This window comes from Castor canadensis, chromosome 14, assembly GCF_047511655.1.
Source record: "Castor canadensis chromosome 14, mCasCan1.hap1v2, whole genome shotgun sequence".
Taxonomy (NCBI): Eukaryota; Metazoa; Chordata; class Mammalia; order Rodentia; family Castoridae; genus Castor; species Castor canadensis.
In genome coordinates, this window is record NC_133399.1 from 21996590 (window position 1) to 22018677 (window position 22088).

At 50.7% G+C, this 22088-nt stretch overlaps 1 protein-coding gene across 2 annotated transcripts in view; it reads left to right on the top strand.

Annotated features, from left to right (window-relative positions):
* Cacna1a (calcium voltage-gated channel subunit alpha1 A) overlaps nt 1-22088 on the top strand; it is a 189767-nt gene that overhangs the window by 109663 nt on the left and 58016 nt on the right. For both annotated transcript variants that reach the window (XM_074053975.1, XM_074053974.1), the window contains exons 10-20: nt 304-393; nt 1961-2170; nt 4645-4757; nt 6885-6997; nt 7089-7220; nt 7451-7523; nt 9048-9165; nt 9272-9339; nt 12847-12953; nt 13932-14726; nt 21179-21639. In XM_074053975.1, coding sequence (XP_073910076.1) covers nt 304-393; nt 1961-2170; nt 4645-4757; nt 6885-6997; nt 7089-7220; nt 7451-7523; nt 9048-9165; nt 9272-9339; nt 12847-12953; nt 13932-14726; nt 21179-21639 — 2280 coding nt within the window. The remainder of the gene's footprint in view (nt 1-303; nt 394-1960; nt 2171-4644; nt 4758-6884; nt 6998-7088; nt 7221-7450; nt 7524-9047; nt 9166-9271; nt 9340-12846; nt 12954-13931; nt 14727-21178; nt 21640-22088) is intronic.

Below are 22088 nucleotides of genomic sequence, written 5' to 3' on the forward strand. Positions count from 1 at the left end.
TGCTTTGCAAGTGTTCAAACCCCCGTCCCTCCAAAATACAAAGGTCTTCATAAAAATAGACCAGAGGGGAAATAGTGGCTGAGAACACGAACTCTGAAGGACTAGATTCTTGTGTTGACCCTTTAAAGCAAAGTGATATTGCCTTCCCAGTCCCCAGCTTACCCATCTGTGCAATGGGCGTACTATCCAGGCTGCCAGCCACTTGTGGGGGGTTGAAGCCAAGGACATATTGTCCTGTCCATACCGTCACTGTTGGAGGAAGAAGGTAACGGGCTTTTCTCTTGCTATGTCCCATTGTTGGAGCTCTGCGGAGAGCCACCATAAAGAAAAGTAAGACGGATTTGCTGAACCCGGAAGAGGCTGAGGAGCAGCTGGCCGATATGGCCTCCGTGGGTGAGTCCTTTCCTCCCTCGGCCGACCTCATTTTGATTCAGTTATCTCTTTAAAGATCCTATTTCTGTATGTAGCCACATGCTTGGGTCCCAGAGGTTAGGACTTCAATGTGAATTTGGGGGGAATCCACACACTGAGCTGTGTCACGTGCCTCATGAGTCACATGGTTCCACGAACATGCTCAGTGGATGGCTGGCTGGATGATGGGTGGGTGCGCGGATGGGCGGACGAAGGACAACGAATGCATAAACAAGTGGCTGAAAGGAGAGATGGTTGCATGAATGGATGGATGCACTAGTGAGTGAATAAATCATGAACTGGTGAGTGCAATTAAAGCAGCAGAACAGGTATTTTAGCTGGAGACGTAGCCCAGTGGTACAGCTACTTGCTTTGCATGCAGAAAACCCTGGGTTTGATCCCCAGCACAGCAGTCACTCAATCAATCAACTCCGTCTACCAAAACTGAGCTCCTCCCTCCTCCAAAGCCTTCCCCCATTCAGTGGGTGGCAGCCCCACCCCTCAAGGAGCGCAGGCTCTATAACACCCACACCCAACTGCTCAGCAAACGTCGAGTCTACCTTAAGTAGTATGTCCCAAATCGTCCACCTGTCCTCTTCTCAGCCTCCACCTGAGTCCAGGTTGTGCGTTATCACTTGCCTGGACCATGGCAGTCACCTCCAACTTGGTTTCCAGGCTGCCACAATTGCCTCCCGCTGCTCTCCCCACAGATACAGACACCTGAGTGAGGTCACATCTGTCCTTTGTTGAAAAACTGTCCGTGGCTCCTGCCTCACTTAGTGAAAGCCAAAGCCCAGTGTGGTCTTCCTTTCACCTCCCCGGCCTCACCAATCTCCCTCTCAACCACCCCATTCCAGCCACACAGACATCTTCGTGCTGTTTCCCTACACGTCGGGCAGGCACGTTCCTGCCACAGGACCTTTGTATATGCTATTTCCTCTGCCTGCGACACTAGGGTGACTTAGGCCAATACCCTGGGGGGCCCCCAGTCCCCTTACTGTGCTTTACTTTGTCATTTTTCCATAGCACTCTTCAATTTCCATCATAATGCTGATTTACTTATTTAATAAATATTAAATTAAAAATCATTATTAAAATTATTAATTAAATGATTATTTTAATAATAAGTAAACTGTCTATCTCCCCAGCAAAGATGTCCCAGGAGGGCAAAGCTCTATTGCCCAATGTGTCCTGAGCACCTGTTTCACCCAGAATAGGCCCTCCAGCTCTGTCCACATTGTTGTGAGTGACAAAAATTCCCTCAACTTTTTAAAGGCTATTATTCCATCACATACATACATTATGTACAAGAACCAAGCCTGACACACAATAAGTACTTGATAAATGCTTAACAGCAAAAATATGTGCAGGAAAAGGACATGCCTGGCTCATTCCTCGGTGATTATTTCTAAAGTGAAACATGTACACCTCTTCTTGGAGGCCTTCCATGCATGCACCAGGCTGCTCTCAGAAAGTGATTGCACGCTGGTGACTTCTCTCCCCAGGAACATGCTAAACCTAACACTGTCCATCCTCTCTTCCCCCACAGGGTCACCCTTCGCCCGAGCCAGCATCAAAAGTGCCAAGCTGGAGAACTCAACTTTTTTCCACAAGAAGGAGAGAAGGGTGCGTTTTTACATCCGCCGCATGGTCAAAACTCAGGCCTTCTACTGGACTGTGCTCAGTTTGGTAGCCCTCAACACGCTGTGTGTCGCCATCGTTCACTACAACCAACCCGAGTGGCTCTCTGACTTCCTCTGTGAGTATCACAGCACCCAGAGCCCCTAATCCCCACCTCACGCCACCTCTTCCATCTCTCTTCCTGTGGTAGTGACATTCCCTTTGTGGTCCTCACTGCATCTACTCTTCCGTTTGGTCATTTCTACAGCAGTGACTGGGGCCAGTGTAGATGGTACTGTAGTGGACACTTACGTACATAAGTCAGATTTACGCTACTGTAATGAAGTGCTGAGGCAGCTGACTTTGTACAGAGAAAAGGTTTATTAAGCTCACAGCTTTGGAGATCCAAACAGTGAATCATCTCGGTTACGGCAACATCATAGTGAATGGCAGGTGATTCTGTTGGTCACATCTGAAACCAAGGGGAGAGGGGGAGAGAGAGAAAGAGACAGACAGACAGACAGACAGAGACAGGACTCCCACAATCGCTTTGGGAGGCCATGTCGCCAATGACCTAAAGACCTCCCACTAGGCCCCGCCTCTTAAAGACCCATACCACCCTGAAGACCAACGCTTTCATCACATAAACCTTTAGAGGGACAAACCATAGCCCATCTAACTCAGGCCTGAGAGCCAAAAGCTGCAATTCAGGTTATTCATCCTAAGAGAGGCACAGGGGTGCTGATGGGGGAGTGGGAGGCTACAAAAGGAAAGAGAAGCAGAGAAAGACAGAGACCACAAGACAGATAAAAACAGAAGCACATATTTAATGTCTGTGTGCATCTCTTGGAGGGTTAAGGTAATTTATAGTTAAGAGGTGGGGTGCCTTTGAAATGGAAGGCTATAATTTTCTCTCATTTCTGACTCCCTGCTTCCTTCTTCATTCATACTTTTGCTTCTCTCCTTCCTCCTTTCTGATCTTTTCAGCTTCCTTACATTTGGGGCTCATTCTTAGACTATCCCCTCCAGTGGGTGCCAGGACCCCCAAGGATTTGACCTCTGGGTCTGTTGCCAGATTCCAGGAGTCAGAATAAAATTTGAGGGCCAGTTGGGAGCTAGGAGAATCAGTGAAAGATAGGGAGACACCCGGCCAGGTCTTCAAAAGTAAAGAGTTCTCAGAAACCAACAAGACGAGTGCCTGGGCGGGGAAGGGGACAAGTGGATGGCCAGGCTCTGTCTTCTGAGCCTTGACTGGGGACTTTCAAACATTCTTTTCACCTAATGGCTGCCTTGTCCTGCATCTGTTAACCCGTCTGACTTACTCGGTAACCTCCTGACCTGGTCCACAGCAAGAGATGTGAAGTGTTTGCCCTATAAAGACCCACGAGCCTCATCAAGGTCATTGTCTCATTATTCCCCATCCCGTTGGCTGACACCTTCACACGCAACCCAGACACCCCCGAGGGAGCAGTTCTTCTTCTGAGAATCCTGACCTACTTCAAACTTTATAATTGTGCTCGGGTCCCTTGGAGTCTCTTATAAATGAGGCCTTTACATCTCCCATTTTCTGATGGGCTATTTTTAATCTCTTTTCTCCCCACTAATCACCTTGTCATCTGTCCTGGTTTAGAAACAAGAGACTGGGACTTCCTGTGTGGGGCCTTTGTGTCTATAAAGATCCTTTTATTATCCCCATTTTCCATTTAGAAAACTGAGGCACAAAAAGGTTAAGTCACACAGCTCGGAAGTTGAAGCCAGGGTCTGAACCTAGGTAGTTGGGCTCCAGAGTGAAAGCTGTGTCTGATGATGAGGTCTCTATTCTGGATACCAGGTGACCTTGAATTCTCAATGCTTTCCCTGCCTCCTAACGCACCATGTGAACTTGCGCAAGTCAGTACCCACTGACCAAAGATGTCTTCAATTATTAGGAACTCTTATGTGCTGTGAAGAAATAAAAGAGCACAGCTGTCTTAACTAGGGCATGCTGAGTTCAGAGATGTCAAAATGTCAGCAAAAATGGGTCTTAGAATCAATGGAGTGTAGTCACTTGTCTGGGTGTCACACTCCACATCTGTCCTGGGTGGAAGTTGGATTTGAGGTCCTGAGGGTCCCCCCAGACTCACCAATGCTGTAGCTAAGAAATTCCCACAGGTCACTGGGCACCACTGGCTCACGCCTGTCATCCTAGCTACTTGGGGGGCTGAGATTGGGAGGATCATGGTTTGAAGCCAGCCCCAGGCAAACAGTTTTTGAGACCCTATCTCAAAAATTACCAGAGCAAAATGGACTGGAGGTGTGGCTCAAGTGGTAGAGTGCCTGCTTTGCAAGTGCGAAGCTCTGAGTTCAAAGTTCCACCAAAAAATATATATATATTGTCCTGATGGTGGCTGGTGATTGGAAGGGGGGACAATTGCTCCTCTTCTTCTTTAATCGATGTGAAACTGAGGCTTGTGGAAAGGAAGCAGCATGGAGCCTTTGACCAAGGTGTCCCTTGGATGCCCTGCCTACCAGGCCCAGCTGGGGACAGAGGTTTTGTTCTCAGTGAAAATGTCCGAGCCTCATGGAACTGTACTCCTGGCAAGCCTAACCGCCTCTATTTCCTCCTTCCTCTAGACTATGCAGAATTCATTTTCTTAGGACTCTTTATGTCCGAAATGTTTATAAAAATGTATGGGCTTGGGACGCGGCCTTACTTCCACTCCTCCTTCAACTGCTTTGACTGTGGGGTAAGTACTCTGTTTCTGCCATCTGTTGCTCCTGCTCTGGCCTGGAATGGCTGGAGACAAAGGCTGGAAGGGGAGAGGGACCTGTGCATGGTGGGACACATCTGTAAGCCCAGCCCTCAGGAGGTGGAGGCAGGAGGATCAAGAGTTCAAAACCAGCCTGGGCTACAGAATAAGACCCTGTCTCAAAAAAAAAAAAAAAGTGAGGGGAGAAGTAAGGTGATCCCTGGGTATGACAGACTGAGATGAATCAGAAGGAATAAGAAGAGACCCAGAATGTAGACACTGTCATAGAGAGGGGACATTTATAAGAGAGGTGGTGGCCCAGCAACTCCACTACTAAGGATTTATTTTAGAGACACTCACAGGTAACCAGGAGACTCAAACAAGGATGACCCACAGCTGGTGGTGAAAGGAGGGTTTTGCTGTGTTCATCAGCCTTCCGTCACTGTAACGAAACACCTGAGATGACTGACTTATAAAGAGACAAGGTTTATCTTGCTCACAGTTTTGGAAGTTCCATGACCATTTGGCTGTGTTGCTTTGGGCTTGGGGAGGCATTCCATCATGGTGAAGCAGACAGTTCACTTTACATGTAGGAAGCCAAGATTAGAGGAAGAGGCCAAGGTCCCCCTGTTCCAATGACCTAAAGACATCCCACTAGGACCTGCTTCACAAAAGCTCACCACCTTCCAATGGCAGAAACCTGGGGACCAAGCCTTTAACATTCAGGCCTTTGGGGCCCAACATTCAAACAACAGCAGAGTTGACAGTTTCAGGCTGCCGGGCACAGGACAGCCAGATGGATGTACCACGACCCTATTAATCTCAAAAAGGCTTAGTAATGCTTTTTGGTGTTTTGGTTTTCACAGTACTAGGGATGAATCCGGGGCCTTATGCATACGAGACAAGTGCTAACCACTGAGCTATATCCCAAGTCCTTAGTAATTCTTAGTAACTGAGCACTTTAAAAGAACTTTCTTGTTATTGGAGGAAAAAGTAAATACATATGACTAAAACTCCCAAACAGAAATAACCCAAATGTTTAAAGAATAAGACTAATTTTTTTCATTTAAAAAAAAAAGGGGGTTGAGGGCGTGGCTAAAGTGATGGAGCACCTGTGACCAAGAGCAGGATTCTGAGTTCAAACCCCAGTACTACAAAAAAAAATTGCTCAGGGTATATCTCAGTGGGAAAGTACTTGCCTAGCATGCTCGAGCCCCCAGGTTCCATCCCCAGAACTGCCAAAAAGAAATGCCTCAAACTACACTGTTTAGAAATGGTACTTTCATGCCAGGCACTAGTGGCTCATGCCTATAACCCTAGCTACTCAGGAGGCAGAGATCAGGAGGTCAGCAGTTCAAAGCCAGCCCTGGGCAAATAGTTCAAAAGACCCTATCTTGAAAATATCCATCACAAAAGAGAACTGATGGAGTGGCTCAAGGTGTGAGCAAATGCCACTATTGCAAAAAAAAAAAAAAAAAAAAAAAGGGAGGGAAATGGTACTTTCAAAAGGCAAAGATCTGAAAACACAAATCTCAGTGAAAGAAAATAGACACAAAGGTCACATATTGCATAACTCAATTTACAAAATGTCCAGAGCAGGCCAACCCTAGAGACAAGAAAGTAGATTCATGGTTGCCAGGGGCTGGAGGAGGTAGGAGTGGAATCAAGTACCTGCCTCAGCTTCCTGAGTGCTGGGATTATAGGTATACACTACTACCACCACACCCAGTTCACATCAATTTTTTAAAAGCGCAAGGTAATGGTTAGTGCAAAATTAAGGCTATCTCTGGGGTCTCTGGAAGCTTACAGAATACTGCCTCGACCTGTGCTTGTTTGGGGAGGGGCAGGGCCTGTTTGTTTGCTTGTGGTGCTGGGGATGGAGCCCAAGGCCTTTGCACATGCTAGGCTGTCACTCTACCACTAAGCTGCACCCCAGCCTCATCCTGTCTCTAGAGTAGCTGCTTGGGCATCCCCTGTGTAATTCTCAGAAGTGTGTGTACTTTCAATAAATAAAATAGAAAAGGACCTTCCTTGCTGCTCCACTGGGGGTGGGAGTTGGGCTGAGTAACACTGCTGGTGGGGTGGACACTGTCCGTGACCATGAGACCTGGTTCTGTGCACCAGGTCATCATCGGAAGCATCTTTGAAGTTATCTGGGCTGTCATAAAACCCGGCACGTCCTTCGGAATCAGTGTGTTACGAGCTCTCAGGTTACTGCGTATTTTTAAAGTCACAAAGTAAGTCTTTGGGGTCCCTTGGCATCCTGACAGTGGGTGGGGACGGAGGGGGACAGGATGACACAGTCCCCTCCCCGGGCTCTGTTGGCAGGTACTGGGCATCTCTCAGAAACCTGGTCGTCTCTCTTCTCAACTCTATGAAATCCATCATCAGTCTCCTGTTCCTCCTTTTCCTGTTCATCGTGGTCTTTGCCCTTTTGGGAATGCAACTCTTTGGGGGCCAGTAAGTACTGCTGAAAATCTCCAACTTCTCCTCTACACACACTCTGTACAGCCAGGGATCCTCGCTAGCCTCCCTCTTTGTGGCCAAGATGCTCATTGCAGCCATCCAGATGCGTGGGGCCCTGGGTACCACTCCTGCTGCTGCTGTTGCCATGGAGATGAGATGCTGAACCGAGCCCTCGGGGCAGCTGGGGTTAGTCTAATGTGAAATGTCCCTGTTGTTCCCTGCAGGTTTAATTTTGATGAAGGAACTCCTCCCACCAACTTTGACACATTTCCAGCAGCAATAATGACAGTGTTTCAGGTATGACCTTCACCCGGCCTCATGGGCAGACACTCCTAGTGTCAGAAATTAAAAAGGGGCTTTTCTGAATTCCTCCTCCTCCCCTTCATCTTTTCCTGCTGTTAGAATACAGATTTTATTAGTATTAAGATGCAGTGAGGCCAATGGAACAGGAAATGTTTGTCCTTAATAAGACAGCTTGTGCCTGCTGCAGTGGCTACTGGTAATTCCAGCTCCTCAGGAGACAGATGGAAGGGTTGTGGTTCAAGGCCAGCCTGAATCTATGTACAGGATACCGAGTGGCAATCCAATAGCTGTATACCGTGTACACTGATCAAGTCATTACTTTGTATTTGAAGCCTCCAGTCCTCCTTTTTTAATTTATTGTAAAATATGGGCAGAGACTGGGAGTGTAACTTAGTGGTAGAGCACTTGCCTAGCATGTGCTAAGGTCCTGGGGTCCAGCCCCAGCACCACAATAATTATGTATTTATCTTTCTCTGGTCACCGTACCTGCCCTGTCTTGGCGCAGTGGTCCAGCAGTACGGGTGAATTTTTTTCACGCTGCTTTTAAAGGAGCGGTCCTGGGTGGATAAATGCCCCAGCTCCCTCATCCTCAAGAAGGTGGAATTTTGCTCCATTACACAACCTGACCTTGAACTTGCAGTCCTCCTGCCTCAGCCTCCCAAAAGCTGGGATTACAGGCAATAACATACCCTTTATTTCCCACCTCCCCTTCCCAGTCTGGTTTCTCCTCTCTGTCGCTGGCGCTTTCTGGCCATCAGCTCCCAATCCACCACTTGCCCTTGAGCCCGGTTTTGGTTTTGGGGGCTGCCTCGTGCACGCTGAGCTTTGTATGTAGTTCAGTTCTCTATCGCCATGAGCCCATGAGGCTTCATAACAGAATATCACAGTGTGGTGGTTTAAACACCAGACAGCCAATTCTCACAGTCTGGAGGCTGGAAGGTCAAGGTCAAGGTAGTGGCAGGTGGGTTTCTGGTGAGGGTTTTCTTCCTAGCAGACAGCCACCTTCTTGCTTTGTTCTAACGTGGTGGAGAGTGAGGGAATCCTGGTGTGTGTCTGTTTCTGTCGGTCTGTCTCTTTTCTTCTCTCTCTCCCCACTCCCTCTCCGTCTTCCGGAACTAGAATTTGAACTCAGAGCCTTGCACTTGGTAGGCAGGTATTCTACTACCTGAGTCATGCCCCTGACCCTGGTCTCTTTCTCTCCTTATAAGGGTGCTTATCCTGTCACTAGGGCCCCATCCTCGTGACCTCGTCTAACCCCCTTACTCCCCAAAGGCTCTGCATCCAAACACCAACCGTCTGGGAGTCAGGGCTTTGGCACAGGAGTTTGAAGGGGACAGGAGTCAGTTCATCACAGATCCCCAGACCCCATCAGAGAAAATGGAGTTACAACCAGGCTGACGGCCTCCACTGCAGGGACGGAGGCCCAGGCGGGTCACTGCAGATGTGGTGGGGCAGACTCTGCCCCGGGCTCCTCCGGGGACGGTGGGGCTGAGGCCAGCTGGGCGCCTCTCCCTCCAGATCCTGACGGGCGAGGACTGGAACGAGGTCATGTACGACGGGATCAAGTCTCAGGGGGGTGTGCAGGGCGGCATGGTGTTCTCCATCTACTTCATCGTCCTCACGCTCTTCGGGAACTGTATCCTTGGGGATGTGGGACGGGGCGGGCTGGGCTCGTGGGGGCGGGGACCCGGTTACTCGGGCCTCCCTGCGACAGCTGTTTTCCCTGACTCCGGTGTCCACAGACACCCTCCTGAACGTGTTCCTGGCCATCGCTGTGGACAACCTGGCCAACGCCCAGGAGCTCACCAAGGTGGGGGGCGCGGGGGGACGTCTACCTGACCAAGTTGCCTGTCACGACAGATCAGGCTGGTGGGACACGGGGACAGGGTTGCGGCATTTGGCCTGGCCAGATGCACCATGCACCTCTCACCTCTCCGTCCCCCAGAGTCACACTGATCCTGAGCAAACCAGCTCCATGGCAGAGAGAGGGGAGGGAAGGGGAGCCAGTGGCTGCCGGCCAGAGAGATGGCAAATTCCAGCCCAGGACCCATTTACAGAGATCAGGCAGGGCCTCCATAGGATGGCTTGGTCCCCAGGCTAGCAAGTGCTGTCACCACCCAAAAGGATGGGACAGGGAGTAGCTTTACAGGCACCCCCAGCAGAGCTGGAGAATTATGGAAAGAGGCTGGCACAGACCGTGTCATCAGGGGACCCACGGGACGACACAAACAGAATGGCACAATAAGTGCCCCCCACCTTCTCTGGTCTCTGGCTGGAACCAGCCAGTGGTGGGCTGGAATCCACCACGAGGCTCAGTGTCGTACACACAGGTCAGCCTCCATGGAGGACAGAGAATGGGGTTGAGGGCAGATGGGCAGTAGCAGCCTGCACAGGAGCCTGGGACTCCATGTATGTCTTTGTGTACTCAGAGGTAGACAGATGGAGTGCCCCTGGACTGTACTTCTGAGTAGTATCAGTAAAGAATTATATGATGCTAAGCAGGCATGACGGTGCACGCCTGTAATCCCAGCACCTGGGAGGCTGATGCAGGAGGATTATGAGTTCAAGGCCAGCCTGGGCTACATATATATTGAGACCCTGTCTCAAACAAAAAATCAAAATAATAACCACAGAAAAATGTAATTGTCCTCTTTGTACGCCAGGCTCCAACAACCATGAGAGGTAGGGAGTTACTGTTATCCCCACGTCTCAGACGGGGAAACTGAAATAACCTAAGGGATCTTAGTGACTACCACATGACTAGGAACTGAAAGAGCAGAGATCTGATCCCTCAAAGAGCAGAGAAGAGGCTGGGCACCAGTGGTTCACGCCTGTAATCCTAGCTGCTCAGGAGGCAGAGAGCAGTAGGATCGCAGTTCAAACCCAGATCGGGCAAATAGTCTGCGAGACTCTATCTAAAAAAAAAAACCAATCACGAAAAAGGGGTGGTGGAGTGGCTGATGATGTAGGCCCTGAGTTCAAGGCCCAGTACCACAAAAAAAAAAAACCAGAGAAGAGGAAATGAGGCCAGAGAGAATTTAGGAGGTGGGGGAGATGCCATCTTTGCAAGGTGAAGCCCAGTTAAATAGATCAGAATAAATTCATGATCAGTGCCTTTGAATTATCTGGGCAGAAACCGGGCACATGCCCCAAGGCACCCTTGGACTGCCCGGGAGTCAGGTCCACCTCTGTAGGCAGAAAGGAGGTAACATTGCTTTCAGTCGCACAGCCCTTGCCCCTGGGACAGCCTGTGAGCGGGCTGCCAAGAGTGGTGGTTCAGGTGGCACACTGCACAAAGGAAGCAGGGCCAGGAGGAGAGACAGGGCTGAAATCCAGGCTGTATGCCCAGGGGCAGGGGCAGGGGCACTGGCCTGGGAGAAGGAACAATGAAGCGCACCTTTGTGCAGTTTGGGGGTGGGTGGGTGTCAGGAACATCTCAGGAGCTAGCCAGAGCTGGCTCCATGGAATTAAAAAAACCAAAAAAAAGCAGGTAGCAGGCACAGGCTTCCTCTTGGCTCCCCAGCCAGGACCTGCTGGTGAGACTGAACTGAACCTTAGCTGGCCCTGCCAACCCTCCACCTGTCAGCCCTGGCAGGAGGGACAGAGTTTCCTGGCTCCATCACTGACCGGTGAGAAGCAGAAATCTCCCTCATCCCAGGCCCCAGGCGGCCATGGAGCCGGGCTGGCATATGTCACCATGGGGCCATCCCACTGTGACCTTCAGTTTATTAGACCAGGGGCTGGCATGGGGGAGAAGCCGGGGTCAGGCACTCATTAGCCCACACGCATTTCTGGAACTTTCGCTGAGTTCCACTTTACAGATTTCATCACTCATTCAATAAGCGTGTACTGAACCTGCTGTGAGCAGAGCCTCCGTCTTGAAACCAGACACACAGTACTGCACAAAACACGCACATGCCCCTATCCTCATGAGCAGAGATTCAAGCTGGGAAGACAGACGAGAAACCAGACATTTTTGTAAAAATCCATAGCTTGTCAGATTGAAGTAAGGCGAATCAGAGAAAAGTTGAAATTTTAGATAAGGAAGGTGAGGCACAGAGAGGTTAAGAGACTTGCCTGAGGTCACACAGCAGTAAGTGGCGGTGCTAGAATTTGAACCCATATAGTCTGGACTGGAATGTGGAATGTAGTGCTTTTAAGTATTGTGTCTTGGTTGCTTGAACCTGAACGTGCTTCGTACTCACTTGGGAGCTTGCTGAAAATGCAGATTTGGGGCACAGACCTGATTCTGTGGCTGTTTCGTGGGGGGGGGGGGTGCGGGCTGGGAGTCTGCCAGGGCCTGATTCTAAGAGATGCTGGGTGTTGGGTGTGGCACCAGGAGACAGGGAGTCACAATGTGCTCATCTATTGGGTTCTGAGGTGGCGGCGAGGCTGTTCCTTGTCCTGAGATTCCTTCCTGCAGGGAGACAGCCCCGCTGTGGCCACAGTGCTTTTTCTCTTAGTGGTGGGTTTGTATCTGTCTTTCTCGTTCTCTTTTTCTTTCTGTTGGCTTTTCTGTTCAACGCATGCTGGCTGAAGAAGGATTTAAAGTCCAAAAACATCTTTTTCTGTATGGATTTAAAAACAAAAATCTTCCTTCACCTTTTTCTTCCTCCTCCTCCCCTCTGAGCCAGGTGTCCAGCTGGCCCCTTCCCTCCCTTTCCCACAGTGGGGACTGAGACTAGCAGTTCCTTTCCTGACTCCCTTTCTATGGGCTGTTAGCAACACAAGGCATGAGCCATGAACACCAGACTTTTCTGTGTGCCAAGGCTAGTGGGGTTTGAAGGGGAAAGATGGCTCAGAGAGCACTGAAAAAAATCCAAGGGGCTGGAGCGCAGCTCGATGCTCCACAGAGTGTCCACCTAGTATTTGGGAGGCCTGGGCTCATCCTGCAGCACTGCAAAAATAAATTAACTAATTAAAAATTAGCAATATGGGAAGGGAAGAGAGCTGTCTTCCTCTGGCTCACTTCTAGTGGTGTATTAAAATAGGGTTAATAAGATGGGCATGGTGGTACATGCCTATAATCCCAGCAATCAGAAGGTTGAGGCAGGAGGATGTCGAGTTGAAGACCAACCTGGGCTACATACCCAGACCTTGTCTCCAAAAAACAAAACATTAAAATAGGGTTACTAGTGAGCTAGAGAGCAGACCTGTATGGAAGGGGTTTCACAGTACCCCATTATCAGTACTGACTGGTTAACACCAGGGCTACACCTGTTCTTTTAAATATTTCAAATGTCGCCATGGTCAGCAGTGGGATGAGAAGCGAGGCCCGAGGCCCAGTTTTGTGAACAGGGATCCCTGTGCCTTTTAGGATGAACAAGAAGAAGAAGAGGCTGCCAACCAGAAACTTGCTCTACAGAAAGCCAAGGAGGTGGCAGAAGTGAGCCCCCTGTCTGCAGCCAGCATGTCCATAGCTGTGTAAGTGTCCCCAGCCCCCGTGGCGCCACACCCGAGCCTGGCAAGGGTTTAGGGGGAGGAAAGGGGAGGGTGGACCCCAACAGCAGAGCCTGAGAGACACCAGTGCCTTCTCACCCACTTTCTCCCGGGAGACGTTTAATGAGCACCTAGTATGTGCACCCTGCCCTGTTCTGACTGCTGCGTCAGTGGTAAGAGCAAAGTCCCACTTTGTGTAGCTAGTACTGCAGTCAGGCCTAGAGACAGTAAATGACAGAAGTGAGTAACTGCCTAGTCGATTAGAAAATGAGAGAACCACAGAGCAAAATCAAGCTGGGAAGGGGTACAGAGAAGACTGGAAGTACAGAGCTGGGATTCCTTTGCCACGCTGGGGATAGATGGAACGGAGCCTCACACGTGCTGCGTGGGCGCTCTACCACTCAGCTGCAGCCCCGGCCCCCTTAGAACACTGGGGACACTCCTGAGGGCTGAGAGGTTCCTCCCGTGAGACCGGGACAACCAGTCACCTTGAGAGCCCCGCCTGGGCTAAGATGTCCACCTGGGCAGAGACACCTTGCTTTTAGACCAAGGTGCACTGCCTGGTCAACTGGGACACCCAGCTGGGCCAAGACATCTGGGAGGCTGAGAGTGCTTTGCGCTGAAATACTCAGCCGGGTGAGACACCATTAGCCGTTCACCTGGCCAGGTGAGTCAGGCAAGTGGGTCAAGACCCCCAGCTGGGCCAAGACACGAGCTGTCCATCCAGGCTGAGTCCTCAGTGGGTTGGGACAGCTGGCCAGGTGAGTCACCATGAGCTGATCTCCCTGGCCAGGTGGGTCAGCCAGGTAGGCCAAGACACCAGTGAGGCTGACATGTCCGTCTACACTGAGCTTGACAGTTACTTACTGGGCTGGGACACTTGGTCAGGTGGGCCGGGAGCTGTGCGCTGGCTGCAGCCCCGGCCTTCTGTCTGTCTGTCTGTCCGCTCGCCCGCCCGCGCAGGAAGGAGCAGCAGCGGAACCAGAAGCCGGCCAAGTCGGTGTGGGAGCAGCGCACGAGCGAGATGCGCAAGCAGAACCTGCTGGCGAGCCGCGAGGCGCTGTACCCGGAGCTGGCGCCCGAGGAGCGGTGGAAGGCGACGTACGCGCGCCACCTGCGGCCCGACGTGAAGACGCACCTGGACCGGCCGCTGGTGGTGGACCCGCAGGAGAACCGCAACAACAACACCAACAAGAGCCGCGCGGCCGAGCCGCCGCGGGCGCCGCCCGCCGCCGAGGAGCTGCTGCGCAAGCGCGCGCGCGAGCCGCCGTCGGGGCTGGCGGACCGCCGACCGTGGGGCCCCGACGCCGACGCCGACGCCGACGCCGAGCCCAGCCGCGAGGGTCCGTACGGGCGCGAGGCCGAGCCCCCGGGATTCTGGGAGGCTGAGTGCGCGCCGCCGCCGCCGCCGCCGGCAACGACGACGACCGAGGACGCGCCGCGCAGACCCGCCGCGCACGCACACGCGCACGTACACGCGCACCGGCCCGGCGCCCCCAGGGACGGCCGCGGGGGCTCGCCGCGCGCGGGGGCCGACGGGGAGCCGCGCAGGCACCGCGCGCGCCGCAGGCCGGGCGACGATGCGGGCGACGACAGGGAGCGGGACCGGGACCGAGCGGAGCGCAGGCTACGCCACCGCGACGGCGACGGCCCCCCCGAGGCGGGCGAGCGGAGGAGGCGACACCGGCACGGAGCCCCGGCCCCCTGCGACGCGGATGCGCGGCGGGACGACAAGGAGCGCAGGCACCGCAGGAGGAAGTGAGTGCGCGTGCGCGGGGCGCCCACAGCGCGGCTGCCCTGCGTGCGGCTCGACGGCGCCGGCCACGCCGCTCCCTGTACTGCTTGTTTCCTGTTTTACTGTATTTCATTTATTTTCTTGTTTTACTCTGTTTATTTTAGTGCGTCTGCTTAATTTCGTTTCACTTGTTTACTAATATTTCACTGTATTTTATTTTATTTACTTTATTTCACTTTTTCATTTACATTTTATTCTTTACATAATTTTACTTTATTTCATTTCATTTATGTTATCCGTCTTGGTGTTTATTTTAATTTTATTTTACTTTACTTCATTCATTTTACTTTGTTTTTATTTTATTTACTTTTTATATCTACTTTATTTAATTTCACGTGTTTTATCGATTTTATTTTATTTTACTTTATTATGTCACTTATTCGTTTTATTTTGTCATTTTATTTTATTTTTACTTTATTCATTTTATGTTATTTCTTTTGTTAGCTTTATTTCATTTCATTCTGTGTGTTTTATCATTTTATTTTATTTATCTGCTTGTGTTTTATTTTATTTCATTTCATTCACGGTGCTGAGAACAGACATTTGGCTCTTGTTATTTTCCAAGTAGGGTCTCCCATTCTTGCCCAGTAGGACCCCATCCTGCAGTCTAGCTGAGGTGACAGGTTTGTTTTTTAAACTGGCGGCACTGGGGTTTGAACTCAGGGCCTCACACTTGCCAGGCACGTGCTCCACCACTGAGCTCCTCCTCACCCCGCCTGGGTCTCACCAGCTTTTTGTGCGTTGGCCTTCAACCTCCATCCTTCCAGTCTCTGCCTCCTGAATAGCTGGAATTACAGGAGTCAGCCACCAGGCTCCGACCTGATTTTTGTCAGTGATTGGTTTAAGTGGTTCTGTCCTGGACGTACAAACTAGGTCAGCCATTCTCACAACTGAATGTGTATGTGGGGACTGGGTGGGTCCCCAGGGATCTCATTAAAATACAGCGTCTAAGTCAAGAGGGCTCAGGCCTCACCCGCCTGAGATGCTGCATTGGGTCTCAGGCAAGGACACAGACGATACTGCTGGTCCTGGGACCACACTTTGAGTAATGAGGCTGCGGAGGCCAGAGTAAAGGAATTCTGACTCAGGCATCCACGTGCAAAATTACACTGGGTGTGACAGGTATGAATGCTGGCTGGCTCGGGTGGTATGGACAGCTTTGTTCACATGAAGGCAGTTATCTTCAGAATAGAGACATTCAGAAGGAGAGGGGTGGAAGGGGGAGGGCAGGAGAGGGAGGAGGAAGAGAGGAAGGAAGGAGAAAAGAGAGTTCTTTGTACGTGATAGGGTATTTAGTATACTTACCTCCCATTCTTTAAATTCTCCCACGGTGTCACTCAATTAGCATGTCATAAGCCATTGTTCTGGATCATTCTTCCTCTAGAGCCTTCTGTAGGTGTATTCGGCCCCATTCATTCAGTTAGTTTAATAAGTGCCTAGCCAGTACCCTGCAGATGAGGGGCAACGTGAGGCTTAGTCTGTGCTCTCTTGCTGTAACAAAGTGCCCCAGATCGAATGATTTATAAAGAACAGAGGTTTGTAGCTCAGGGTCTGGAAGTTGGTAGCTCCCAAAGCATGCTGCTGGCATGGTGGGGGGGGGCGTGGAGGAGTCTGTGCTGCACCCTAACATGGTGGAGGGTGTCCCATGGCGGGACGGAGCAGGTGTGCCAGCTCAGGTCTCTTTTTTTAAAGCTACCCATGCCATCATGAAGGCCCCATCTTATCAGCTCATTGAATCCTAACCTACTTTTAAAAGCCCCACCTCCAAGCACCATTAACACATGAATTTGAGGACTAAGTTTGTAACACATAAATTTGGGGGTGGGGGACACATTCAAACCGTAGCAGAGGCACTTTGGGGAATATGACCAAAAACAACCCCTCCAAGTCTGGGGTCTCAGATCACCATTACAAGAAGAGCAATAAAGAGTAGTGTCTCCACTCAGGAGCAGCATGTGCAAAGGTCCTGAGGTGGAACAGAGGTGGCATAGAGAGTGAGGACAGGGTGGCAGACAAAGACATTGGAGGAACCAGAGAGAAGTTAGCAGGACCTTAGGTTCCTCTGGAGAATGGGAGACCACCAAAGCGATTTGAGGTGGCTCAGAGTGGTTAGCAGTGGACTCCCTGTGTAATAAGGAACAGTGAATACTAATTACTCTTGCTATGATTATCACTTGTAATGTTACTGTAAGTACCGCCCCTGTTATCATATCTGTTATTTTACTGAAGGAGGTGCAATCTGGCAGTGGACGTCCCTAACAGCGTCCCTGAGAATCTTCCAAAGACTCTGAGCATCAGAGGTTACAATGCTACAACAGTCCAGTAGGGAAGGACGAGGACTTTGGAGACACAGGTGACACCCTGCCCTGTCTCTGCCTGGGTGTGTGACCTGCAGAATGTCACTTTGCCTCTCTGGGCCTCCATTTCCTTATCCGCAAAGGGGGTAACAATACCGACCATGGGGAGAGATGCCAGGTGTGAAGCAATCAGCACACATAGAATGCTTGGAGGAGTTCCTGGCTTAGAACAAGTGCTCAGTCCGCCTTCCACGTCCTCAGGGAATTGGCTCCAAGATCCCTGCAGATACAAAGCCTTTGGGTGCTCAGTCCTTACACCGAATGGCGTAGGATTTGCACAGGTCTTGCGCACATCCTCCCACACACTTTCAGTCATCTCTAGTTGACATCTGACAATGCAGTGTGACCACTGTGGAGATAGTTGTCATACTGTACAGTTCAAGAAATAATAACACGGGAAAGTCTTTACAATTTTTAAAAACTATTTTCAGTTCACAGTTGGTGGAATCCATGTACATGGAACCCACAGATTCAAAGGGACAACTGTATTTATATATATATATATATATACATTGCTGGGCACCAGTGGCACCAAGTAGCCTATCATCCTAGCTACTTGCAAGGCTGAGATCAGGAGAATGGAGGTTCAAGACACAGGCAGATAGTTCACGAGACCCCATCTCCAAAATCACCAGAGCAAAATGCACTGAGGTGCGGCTCAAGCGGTAGAGCACCTGCTTTGCAAGGGTGAAGTCGAGTTCAAACCCAGTCCCAACAAAAAACAAAGCGAAACAAAAAAGACTCTCTCGTTGCTAGACTTCTTTTTAAAAATTAAAGCCTGGCAGGCACGCCTGTAATTCCAGCACTTGGAAGGCTGAGGTAGAAGGATCCTAAGTTCCAGGCCTGGGCCACACAGCAAGACCCTGTCTCGGGAAAAAAAAAAGTTCATATGTTCATTGATAATATTTATGAAGATTAAAGGCACTTTTATTTGGGAGAATTGGGGAGGGTGTTGTTTTGAGGTTTTTTAGGCAGAATCTCATTATGTAACCCAGGTTGGCCTTGAACTCACTGTGTCCCCCTCCCCCCGCCATTTCTGCCTTTGTCTCCCTGTTCCCTGCCCTGAAGTTCTCATTGGCTCCCCCAGCAAGCGTGGACTGGAGCACTTCCTACTTACTCTCATTCCATAGTTACTGCTCCCAGGTCGCTCTCCATGTAGCTGAGCCCCTTTCCTGCCCCCAACCCGTGACCAAAGCAACGCTGAAGCTCCCCTAATTCCCAGTAAAAATCCATGACCCCAGCGCATCCGCCCATCCCAGGATCAGTGTCTCAGCCACTAGCATCCTGGTTCTGCCTGCATCCATCACCATGGCAACCCACTTCTCCATTGGCGCCAGGAAAGATTTGCACCTTGCAGTGATGGCAGCTGGCATATGACCCTGTAACTCCCTCATTCTCACAGCACCCCCTTTCCAGTTACCCAAAATCCTTCATGGTCCCATTTTCTTACCCAACTAATGCTTGTAGCTTAAAGTTTCTGGGACCAGCTTCCAGATGGCCCTTTTCAAGCTGAATAACATGGGGGCACTTGCTTTGCCTTTGTGGGCCTTAGTTTCCATCTCTGTAAAATGAGACTAAATCATAATCCCCACCTCAGAAGCCAAGGTGGAAATTCAGTAAATAAATACGTGAAGTCCTGGGGTTGTGGGGAGCACAGGAAGTGGGCAGTAACTAGTGGCTACTGTTATCACCGCCCCCCAAATAATGGGGAGCCATCTACTGTCTCACATTGAGCATGCCATGGGGGAGTGTCCCCAGCCCCTGGCAGAAGGAAGCGGCAAGGGACAGGCATCACACAACCACCAGCCACTGTTCCTAGCAGACAGTGTGACATCCCAGGAGGGAAGGGGGGAAGAGGCCCAGCTTTTAAGTTTTCTGTCTCTTGAGACCTCCTTGGAGACTTTGGAAATGAAATCTCCCAGGAATCGAGCTTAGGGCTCTGCAAGCTGGGCTCATTAAAACTCTCCAACCAACAGAGCCAAGAGAAGAAAGCAAAAAAAAAAAAGACCCAAATTCCACAGGCCCTCAGGGCTGTGGATGGGACGTCCCCAAGCAAACGCCACCTGAGCTTTCTCATCATCTCTGCCGCCGGAAATTAACTTACCGCAGTTCTTCAGATGGCAGGCAGAGGGTTAGGTTCTTTTGGAAATTCTAACTGAACTGGGTCTGCTTTTTTGGTAAGGATATCTATCAAACGTGCACACTGCCGGCTCTCAAGGGTTCCAAATCCTTGGATTCAGCCAACCTTGGAGGGAAAATCCTGGCTCAGTGGCAGAATGCTTGCTTCGTATGTGCAAGACCCTGGGTTCCATCTCAGCACAGAGATGGGGGGGTGGGGGATAAAGTTAGGCTCAGAGAGGTCAAGCAAACTATGCATGCCCACACAGCTAAGTAGCATTGCTAAGGCTCCCACCTGGGTTGTCTGTCTTCCAAAATGTCCATCCATGACCCATTCACATTACTGAGAACTGAGAGTTCCCTTTGTGGCACAGAGAAGCCTTGGACCAAGCCTCAGTGTCCCCTTCCACAAGATACTCATAGCAACATCCCACTTACCTACTTTGGCCTGGAAATATATTACCTTGTCTCTCTTTGACCAATGAAAAACACAATGAATGGGCCAGGCAAGGTGGCTTGCGCCTATAATCCCAGCTACTTGGGAGGTGGAGATTAAGAGGCAGTTTGAGGCATCCTTGGCAAAAAGTTAGCAAAATCCATCTCAACCAACAAGCTGAGTGTGGTGGTGCACATCTGTAATCCCAGCTATATCGCAGTTTCTCTGGAGTCAGGATCAAGGTCTGAGACCAGCCCAGAGGAAAAGCACAAGACCCTATCTGAAAAATAACTAAAGCGAAAACAAAAAAGGGGGCTGGCGGATTGGTTTAACTGATAGAGCATGGGCCTAAGCAAGGTCAAGGTCCTGAGTTCAAGTCCCAGTAATGCCCAAAAAAAGAATTTAAAAAATTAAGCAATACTGTACAGTTGTCCCTGGTTTTCTTGAGGGAATCGGTGCCAGGACCCTCCTAGATACCAAAATGTCCAGATGCTAAAGTCGTTTCTGTGTAATGATGACCTGTTTGCACAGAACTTATACTCATGCTCCCTGGACTTTTACCTTTTCTACATGAGTTAGAACACCTGCCACACTGTAGCCACTGTGTGGGTAGTTGGTACACTGTGACTCTGGAATCCTGACAAGAAGGCTGTCTGCACATGCTGAGTGCTGACGGTCTTTCCCCACTATTTTGGATAATGGGTACGGATGACCCACAGTCATTGCGTCTCTTTGGGCTGAGGCTTATGGGGTTACTACAGGTCAAGCAGAGCACAGCATCCAGGGCTTTGTGTTATTGAACTTCAGCTGTGGTTTCTGGAAGATTTTTTTTTTTTGGTGGGTTAGGGTTTGAACTCAGGACTTGGAACTTGCAAAACAGGCGCTCTACCACTTGAGTCACTCCTCCAGTCTGAAGATGTGGCTTTTATTATTTTTTATTATGTTTCAGTGTCCAGGGCAGAGGGTGTGGCTTAGCATGCATGAGGCCCTGGCTTTCATCCCCAGCACTGCAAAACACATTTCAAAAGAGTGTCATTTGCTTTATGTCAGATAACCATAGGACACCTATCCTGCCTGGGAGCTGACCACAGAGTGACACAAAGCCTTGGCTCAGGGGCAGTGAAGGCTCTGGTGGAAAGTTCTTTTTTCCTCTGAGATTTTCCCCAGAGGAAATTCCAGGGAGGGTGGGATGTTACAATGCCATAGGTGTGGGTAGGAAATAGGTGACAAGGATTTATGGGGACCTGTGAATTGGCCAATAAAGGTCTTAATTTCTGAGCCAGGATGAAATGGAACCCCTGGGTTTTTGGTGTTTTTTTTTTTTTTTTGCATTGCTGGTGATGGACCCCAGGGCCCTTGCACAAGCTAGGCAAGCACTGTACTACAGAGCTCACCCCAGCCATGGACTTGACTTCCTGATGTCCACCTTGAATGATGGGATCTTGGGCAGCCTCTGCCTGCTGATGTCACTGCATAATGCTTTCTTGTCTGCTGTTCTCCTCAGAGACATCCAGGGCTCTGGGGTCCCAGTGTCTGGCCCCAACCTGTCAACCACCCGGCCGATCCAGCAGGACTTGGGCCGCCAAGACCCGCCACTGGCCGAGGACATTGACAACATGAAGAACAACAAGCTGGCCACTGGGGAGTCACCCAGCCCCCACGACAGCCTCGGCCACACTGGCTGTGTGTCCCACAGCCCAGCCAAGATAGGGAACAGCATGGACCCTGGCCCAGTCCCACCCACCATGGCCACCAACCTTCAGAACGCTGCCAGTCGCCGGATGCCCAACAATCCAGGGAACCCGTCCAACCCTGGCCCCCCCAAGATCCCTGAGAACAGCCTCATCGTCACCAACCCTAGCAGCAGCCAGACCAACTCAGCCAAGACTGCCAGGAAGCCCGACCACACCACTGTCGATATCCCACCGGCCTGCCCACCCCCCCTCAACCACACCGTGGTCCAAGGTGAGGCCCCATCCTCGTGGGACCCGGGGTCAGGCTGCCGGCCTCCCTATGCCCCTGGAGGCTTTGCCTGGCAATCCCATCTTTCTGGCCTCAGTTTCTTCCCCTGGAAAATTCATACAGAGCTGTGGGGGGTTCAATGAGATAGGCACCCAGAGTCACATGGGCACACTTGGCAGGGTCGGTAATGCTTAATGCATCCTGTGTTCCTCTTGGGAGGCCAGAAGCCACTGTCCTGGTGGAGAATGCAGTCTGCAGCGGGAAATTGGGGTGGGGGGTGGCAGAAGGAAACTCAAGAGGGTTCACTAGGGCCAGTGCTGTCCAGAAGACACACAGCATGTGCCACATGCATGATAGTGAACTTGCTGGTGGCTACATCAGAAACTAGGAAAGAAGTGGGGCATGGTGCTACACACCTGTGGGCGTGGCCTGGCTCTGCAGGCGAGTTCAAG